At 46.5% G+C, this 8,690-nt stretch overlaps 2 protein-coding genes across 5 annotated transcripts in view; one reads left to right on the top strand and one right to left on the bottom strand.

The window, feature by feature from the left end:
- Nucleotides 1-1,297: 1,297 nt before the first annotated feature.
- Nucleotides 1,298-5,993, bottom strand: POLR2L (RNA polymerase II, I and III subunit L). Its single transcript, XM_040608039.1, has 3 exons — nt 5,872-5,993; nt 5,349-5,450; nt 1,298-1,762 (listed from the first exon to the last, which is right to left on the bottom strand). Exons 2-3 carry the CDS (start codon nt 5,441-5,443, stop codon nt 1,654-1,656), a joined length of 204 nt encoding a protein of 67 aa, XP_040463973.1. The 5' UTR covers nt 5,444-5,450; nt 5,872-5,993; the 3' UTR covers nt 1,298-1,653.
- A 123-nt stretch (nt 5,994-6,116) lies between these two features.
- The window catches only part of TSPAN4 (tetraspanin 4), a 442,443-nt gene continuing 439,869 nt past the window's right edge, over nt 6,117-8,690 (top strand). For all 4 annotated transcript variants that reach the window (XM_040608032.1, XM_040608035.1, XM_040608034.1 and 1 more), the window contains exon 1: nt 6,117-6,238. The gene's annotated coding sequence lies outside the window, so the exon portion shown is untranslated. The remainder of the gene's footprint in view (nt 6,239-8,690) is intronic.

Below are 8,690 nucleotides of genomic sequence, written 5' to 3'. Positions count from 1 at the left end.
AATTAATTGCTTAATTCTCTTGCATTAGGAGAAAGCGTATAGTTTTAAAATGTCTTCAGTGAAGAACTGCTGAACATGGGAAACATCTCCTATTGCTGTGTACTAAATTGAAAAGCAAGTTCAAGTGTAAAGATTGGTGGGGTGGTAGCCAAACACACTGTCCTGCAACTTACTTTGTGAGACAATCGAGTTTTAAGGTTTGTGCGTATGAGTTTGACCCAGTAAACACATAAAATAATTACCATCTCTGGAACCCAGGTTTTGTTCAAAGCAACTTCTTTGTAGTTCTTCAGCTACGGAAAAGAATCCACAGAGACACCTCTCACCCAGCAGCCCACGCGCGAGTGCCAAAGGCTTAACTGTACTAAGGAGTAAGAGACCACAAACCCAGGGAGTATTGTCTGTTCCAGCCCGTTTTCTACAAGGCTGCTGTAACGATGGCTTGTCCTACATTTACATATGGACCAATGCTGCACTTAAAACAGAATCCTGAGCATGCACAGATGTAGAAATTTGCCTCTATTTTCAGGTGAGGTGGGTGTGTTTGCCTGTGCATACGCCACCCGGAACGATGCGTTTTCTGGCTGTCAGAGAACAGCATGAAACATGGTCCAGCTTTCAAGCCAATATACAGCAGGAAGGGGAGAGCTTTCGGCAGGATCAGCGCCGCTCCTTCAGTGCAGGTAACCTTCACAAGCCCTGCATGTACAGCTGACCTCTCAGTGTTTCATGCCACCACAAGAGTGCAGAGCATTCCATCTGGCCAGGCAGTACCACACCACACGCGCAGCACAACACGAAGCCAATGAAATGACTAACAAGTGGAAAGCTCGCATGTGTACCAGCTACAGCGTGGTGCAGGTGCTTGGCAAGATCAAGACTTTGATCCTGTTCACACCAGCGTGCGTAAATTCTCACATCCAGTGCTTTCCATGGGAACACTCATACATGTTTTACCTAAATGAAGGGTACTGCACCATCTGATTCACTGTTTTTTATAATACAGCAGCCCCGGTGTTATATAAGAATTGGGGTAGAGACCACAAGTTAACTGCAGTGGAAGTAACTCTGCTAGCTCCAGCAGCTCCAAGGAGTCATGCCTCGTTCCGACCAAACTCGCCCACTTCCCTGCCGCTGGAACCCTGTGCTTCTGTCCCATGTTTCTAACCCTCTTCCCTGACTAGCACAAAACAGTGAACTGATTACTTAGTAGTACGCCTAACCTCAAAGTAACCAGCACCAGCAAATGGCAAGATCCAAGCACATACTTAGCACTAACCGGAAACAGCAGGAAGGCTACAGGGAAAGACCTCCTTTATTTCAACATTTTTATGGAATATAATAAATTTTCTACATGAAAAGCATTTATTTTTGCTGGCAGAAGCATCTAAAAGTTCACAAAGCTCCAAACAAATTTAAAAAGAAGCATCCAAACTTTTAATTCAATCTTCAAATCTTGGTTAAGCAGACTTCATCCTTCCTTTGTTTCCTTGAAAGAGGTTAGTGGCTGGGAGCAGTATTTTCTCCAGAAGGCAAACATCTCTCAGCAGTTGCACTACAGGTGGCTTTCATCCTTTACTGCCTGAAGACCAGTGTCAAGTTTAGAATTAGAGATACGTTCCACATGGCTTGCAGCATGGTACTTTTTAAATCTTATTTCTCCAGGGGTGCATAATTCAAAAGCTTCTCAATCAGATCCACATGGGCTAGAAGCATTCTGCGGCAGCAGTATCTCTTCAAACCAAGGGCATCCAGGGCATCTCTATTAACGAACAAGAACAACAATGAAAAAGAAAAAAAAAAAAAGGATGAAGTGAGTCAGAACCACTTGTAAGTGTTCCTAAGCAACACACTGATTACTTTGAGCTTAATCAGAGACAAAAACTTGCTTGCAGTTCAAACGAAGAAACCGAAATTTAGCATGTGCTGTTAATGTTCTTTTCTGTTTACTGCTGTTGACAGCGTGTTTGCCTGTACTCTGGCCTGCAGGAGCACAAGATCTTCTGCTGAAGGTGGTGCCCAGCTGACACAACTACCAAACTTTCTGAGGTAAGTCTGCAGAAGTCCCACCCATAGGAACAGAACCATAACAGACTAACTCTTATGAATTTCCTCTTCCGAACTACGTGACTCGTGAGGGTAGTTCCTTTCATTTGGTCATGAAACAGCAAGGTTAAATGAGATGCAAGCCTTTTGGTTTTGGAAATAAAATTTTTTGTCTTCACAGCTGGAGAGACTTGAAATATGGTACATTTCTAACCTCACTTACTTAGTTACAGTAACTGTCTTCCTTTTACAAACACCAGTCTGTAGAAAAGAAAGGAGCTGAGCTGATTTGGTTAAAGATAGATCTGATCAATCAAGAGGTGTCAGTGTAGCGACAGGAACACAGTTCTGAAACATGGGAAGTAATTTCCACTCTTAAAATCCTGGACAGTCCGTAATTACTGGTGCTGGCTACAGTTCCCGTTAGTTGTATGGCAGAAGATAGCACGAAGGCACTAGACAGTCTCTTGACTCAGGAATAAGGAATAACATCTCTAAGCACCATTAAAACATGCTTCTGTAAACTGAGGGTGATACCTGCCTACTTCACAAGATAAATGTGTGATCTAAGCGATGATAAAAGGGTGAGAGATATACAGAAACTAAAATAACTACCCCACATACGGACGGGATGCTAACTCTGAGGAAGGCTAAAATCCTTTCCAGCTCCAATGTAAGGCAGCATTCAGTTATACAACCTGTTCCCCACAAATACACAAATAAGGATCTGCAGACTGCTCAACAAGAAATTTGTAGTTTACAGTCTTTCCACTTAATTCCTTCCGAGTGACTACTCGAGATTCTTATGGTTGGGTAGAGAATGTATGAGTCACCCTCGCCTAAACCACTGTATCCATCTCCTATGGCTATCACTATCAGAGCTCTCACAGGTAAGTGACACTATACAAGCTCTTCAGCACCAACCTATCAGCCATAAAGCCAGTCTGACGCTCCTTCAAAATTTGACATTCATGAAACACGACTGATCTCAGGTCTTTAGATCTATATGATGCCATACAACAACCCAGCATTTGCTTAAAACACATGTAATTTCCTGAAACCTGTAATTCTGCTGTAGGAAGAAGCTGATAGATACTTTTCTAAAGTGCAAATGACTGAAAGGAAGCCTCTGCGAAGCTGGACTTGTTTGGTGTCAGGTAGTGCAGTCTGACTGCATGGAGTCAAACTCCAGCAGCTTCTCTGGTGATGTCAGTTAGTCCTTGTACCTATCAACAGTTCTTCAAGTGCTTAAATAGCAGGGCTATTTATTTTAGGGCTAGCACTTGCAAAAGTTAAAAGTATATGAATGTGTATTTTTTAAAAAAGAATGTTTATAAATAATATCACATGGTACCTAAACTTTCCAAAACACTTGAGAACAAAAGCATCTAATGTCTGTGGATAGTATAAGTTTTAAGGGCTATCTGAAAAGTTCTGAACTTTCAAATGCAGTTATCAGAGATGCAAAATACTAACACTAATCACAACTTTAGAATTCATACTATACATTTCTGCTAAAACAACTTCAATTGTATTTCCTTTTCCCTCCAGCTTCCAAGGACTCGTGGAAAGAGAGCAACTTTAAGGGACAAACATAAAGGTGTGGGTCTTTTTAACCACAAATTGTTTAGACTAGTTTCTCCCATTTTGTCCACCCATTTCTTAAGCCACCATTAACAGTGATTCTGACACTAGTCTGTAAGATTTTTAACTGTTCCATATCTGTAAACTCTGCTTTTGATCTTATCTTACAATACCATAACTGCATTAGTTTGATCAGGCATCCCAGAATCACAACAGTGACCACAGCAATTGTTTTCAAGTGAGCATTTGTCAATAACAATGTACATCTTCCTGTTACATTCAAAAGCAGGGGAATAATGAAGACAGGAAAAATACTGAAATGTAATACTTGGAAAGTAAGTCAGAAGTGCTACCAGAATAGCTCTGATGAAATTTCAGTATTAGTGATAAATGATTAGCAACCCGTATTATTTTAAAGATTTTAACCTCATAAATGAAAGAAAAATTATTTGGTTTTTTGTCGGAACTTTCCAAATACCTTTAGCTTAGCAGCTGCGGTATTCTACTCAACTATGTTTTACAGGTTCTGGCACGTAAATGCACTCTAAAATGGCTACTCACAGAAATAATGAGATTTAGGAGAAGTACTGAATGATTTTCACTGGACAATTTTTAAAGAAACTGATAACATGGTGGCGGGACAGGGCATCTTTCCCCTGCAAACTCCACACCAACAGTGAGAAGCACAGAGAGTAATCCCAACTACCTACAAGTTTAGATGAACCTCAAAACCCAAAGCCTTCCTTTCCTGTTTGTTCTGTACTCCACTGTTCAACATTTGACAAAACAGTATCCTAAACCATAAGAATGTTTTCAGATTTACTCTAGATAAAAAAGCAGTGAAATCTGTGTTGTTAATGTACATTCTTCTGATAGGTTTTTAAATGGACTTATATCTATGAACTATTAGTAACCCTAACCATTTGAATGCAAAGCAAATACTCTTTTCTTTCTACTTAATAGTTTCAGCATCACTTTGGGAAGTCTCCGACTTCTAACATTTCTCTGAGTGGCAAACATCTGTGGGTTGTTTTTCCCTCCCATACTTAAATTGGATGACAACGTAAATATTTCTCAAAAGTCACCTTCTCAAACCCTTCTGAAGTAGTCCCACCACAGCCAGACCCTCCTTGAACTATTAAAAGACAATTCTGGCTGCGCAAAGCATGCATAAACCTCTTAAAATAGACTTGTTAGGACTATCAGTCAGTTACCTAGAGCCATTAAACTTCCCCTTCCCCCCAGCAAAGCAGTGCTTTCAAATAAGGTTAGCAATTCTGGGCAGCGAACATGAAATGCTTTTCAGAAAACCTAAAAGGGGTATACATTGTTAACAATGGCAGTTACTTTTTACACTTGTAACTTTTTCTTTCTCTACCCTTTGAAAAACCCACATTAGCATAAAAGTTGACAGTACTGTTTGTTTCTTTCCTTCCCGTCGCATACAGAGTTAAATATTTGAGACTGTTTTGGGTATAAAGGTTACGACTTGGCAACTTGCATACTCCTACCCAGAAAGATTCGGTAGGGAATCACGCAGTATTTCCTTATCCATTATAATTTCTAATCTCTGGTTACATAGTTCGCCTCAGAATGTACCTGTGGTTTTTAGCCTGGGCACAGCTAGTTCCTAGAGCTGTGATGCTGCACTTAATTGTCTTACACGCTGTACAATTTCATCTAAAACCTGAGTGAAAGGACACAGAAGTAATACCCACCCTTCTGTGTATTCTGCTTGCAGAAGGCCCAGGTAGGCTTCCCACTTGTTCCCAACTATTTTGCCGCACGTGAAACATCTGACTGGGATGATCATTTCTGCACTGTAACATTAAAAACCAACAGCATCACACAAGGCAAAGTGACCAAACACCGCGCTCACGGAGCGCCACGAGAAGCCCGGCCCCCCTCGGGCCGCACGGCAGCGAGGGACGGGCCCCAGCTGGGCCGCGGCCCGGGTGGCGCCTTCCCCCGGGGCCGGGGCAGCGGGGCCCAGCGGAACCACAGGCCGGGCACTGTGCGCCCGGGCGGGCCGGCGGGGGGTCACACTGCCCGCGGCCTGCAAACGGACGGGCCTGGTGGCTGCGGGGCCGGGGAGCCCGCGGCCGGGATCGGGGCCGCGGCCGAGGCCTCGCTCACGGGCCAGGCCTCCCCGGAGGAAGGAGGCCCCGGCCCTCCTGCCGGCTCCTCGCCGCCGTGCCGGGGCAGCTCCCGCGGGGCCGCGGCCCCTCAGGCGATTCCTACCGTAACGGCTCCTCCGCGCTGTCGTGACGGCCACCGGGTCGCTACCAGTGGGGGAGGCGGGGGGGAAGGCGCCCCAGTCCCCCCCCCGCTCCTACGCAGGCGGCGGGGTGGTAGCGGCCAGGCGTACGGCGTCCCGCGCGGCTCAAGAGAGCGCGGGCGGGGCGGGCTGGGTTCGCGTTTCGCGTGCGGCGCGCTGAGTGGCAGCTGGGGCGCCGGGAGCGCGGAGCGGCGGCACCGGCGGCGGGAGCGACCGAGCGCGGCGCCCGCCCCTGCTCCTCCTTCTCCTTCCTCGTTCCCCGGCGGGTGGGCACTTGTTGCGCTGCGAGAGGGGCTTCTGCAGCGACGAGACTCCTCATCCCACCCTGAGGTACCGCAGCCGTCCGGGGCGGGAAGCGCAACTGGTGGTTGCAGCCCGGCAGCCGCCGAGCGCTGTCCGGCGGGGAGCGCTGCGAGACGGAGCCGGGGCACCCCGCAGCATCCCGCCCGCCAGCCAGCCCGCTCCCTCAGGGGAGCCGGTGCAGGTGGCGCCCGCGGTCGGGGAGCCGGTGCCCGCGGCGGGCAGAGTCCCGCGCCGCGCCTGAGGGGTGGCTGGGCGGACGTGAGGCGGGGGCTGGGGGACGCCGGCGGGCGGCTCGCTCCGCGGCTTCCCGTCCTCACAGCTCTGAGGGATCGACGCGCCCGCGCCCGGGGCTTCTGTCCGCGCTCGGCGGCGGGAGCGGCTGCCGCCCGCCCTGAGGGGTGGTTATTATCGTTCTTATTAATTATTTATTTATATATTTATTTTACCCCCTCCCCCGTCGTTCCGCACAGCCCGGACAGCGTTTATTCCTTTAGAATGCGAACTCGAATCCCAGCCGAGTTGTGGGCGCTCTCTGAGCTGCCGAGAGTTTGTTTTTTTTTTTTTTTATTTATTAAAAAAAAACCTCTGGGGTTAGGTTGGATTTGAAGCTGTGCTACTTAACTTCTAACCTTGCTCTTGCCTTGCCGTGACCCCTGCATGGCTGCCGTGACACTGGAGCGGTTGAACGGTCCGTGTCCCGCCCCGGCCGCTCCCCGCTGCCCCCGGGGCGCTGCCCGCCCCAGCAGCATCGATCTCCCCGGTACCTGAGGGACGGGGGATGCTCCCCTGGCTCGGGAGGCGATCAACCGATTACATGGGGTGCCCCTGAGCCAGGGAGGTTTGGGAGCAGAGGATAACACATCTTGAAACTATAGGCTTGTATCCCGTTAACCTGAGGCCGGGGGAAGCGTTAGGCACAGGCGGTGTGCATCCAGCAAAGGGAATCGTGCTGTGACGGCTATGAACTTCAGGGACAGATGCTGCTCTTCTGGAGGCTCTGGGGTGAAGCATTAGTCTGAACACTGTCAGTCCTTACTGTTCTCTTGTTATGACGCTAGGATTATGCTAATTGTCCTTGGGCAGAGCAGAATTTCTCCAAGTGTTTTATTTTCCTGCTAAAGTATCTGTGAGTTGATACAGTGCACAGTGCAGAGCCATTACTGTCAGACATATAAATAATTGTGTCTTAATGCACAGCTTATGTTAATATGTCTTTCGTGACTATTTTTTGAACGACTGGATTATTGACCCTCTGCACAGAAATGCCAGACTTCGCTTGAACTGTAAAAGAGCAAATAGTTTTGTTTCAACAAATAAGGGTTTGAGGCTGTTTGAAAGCATTTTTACAATTCTGATCGCTAGTGAAAAGACAGTAATTTTTGCAGTCCCAGGAACAATTATACACAGTTGTGAGGGGAGCAAATTGACTTGGCTTGGAGGGTAGATGAACCTCCTGCGATCTCTAGATTATCATCATTATTGTTATTGTAGGCCAGTGGGAGCCAAACTGTGTATTTTCTTTTTCTCCTTTGATTTCTTTTTTTGGGGGGTGGGGTGGGGTTTTGAGAATGTGGAGACTGTGATTTGATGCATTTTCAGCACCAGGGCTCCAAAGTAATTTTCTTACTGAATTGTGCAGTGAAAAGCATTTGCGTTTAGAGATGGAAGTTTGCAATTGGAAGTGAGAAAGAGGGGCTGTCACAGGGGCTTCATGGCAGAGCCACATCATTAGATGTAGGTTAGCATCACAGAGCTGTCTTGTGGAAATGTGCTTGCTTATTTCTTAAAAACAAAACTAAATTTTAACTTTCAGACCTAGTCCTCTTATCTGATTTTGCTTAGCATCTTTTTTTCAAAGAAAAGTTTGCTTGGCTTGTCCTCACAATATTACTTTAACTTTGTTATGTCTCTTCTGGATAACCTGCTTTGTCTGGGTGATGGGCTTAATGAACTAATAGGTCTTTTATGGCTGTAGCTTCTTTGATCCTAGAAAATGTAAGGATTTTTATGATCTGTGACCTGGAGAGACTGCTACATACTAAGAACATTCCCTGCTCAACTTCATGTATTGCTTAATCTGTCCCTTTGCCAAGCTACAGAAGTCTGTTTAAAAGAGTTGGGGGCTGTGTGTGTGGGGATATGCGCACATGTGACTGTTAAGAATCTGTGAGTGTTTTATGGGTTGTAGCTTATGTTGGTTAGGGTGAGCCTGCAGAGTGGGCCACTTGTGGCATGCCGCTTTTCAGCTCTTTCAGGTGAGCTGGGTACTGCTGACACTCAGCTGTTGCAGTTTAGTAATTAGTCAGATTTGGTCTCCTCAACTTTTCTTCTGAAGAGGACTGGAAGAATTGGAGAATTAGATCCATTTAAGCAACCTTTGAAGAGGAATTGCAAGAATCGGTCCTATCTCCTAGAACTGCATGGGTTTTTCTCACAGTAAGTTCTTGTACCATTTCTGGCCTCTTGCCACTTTCAGCAA

The sequence above is a fragment of the Falco naumanni genome, chromosome 10, assembly GCF_017639655.2.
Source record: "Falco naumanni isolate bFalNau1 chromosome 10, bFalNau1.pat, whole genome shotgun sequence".
In the NCBI taxonomy this organism is placed as follows: domain Eukaryota; kingdom Metazoa; phylum Chordata; class Aves; order Falconiformes; family Falconidae; genus Falco; species Falco naumanni.
The sequence above is the reverse complement of the archived record's forward strand: the minus strand, read 5'-3'. Positions and strand labels throughout refer to the sequence as shown.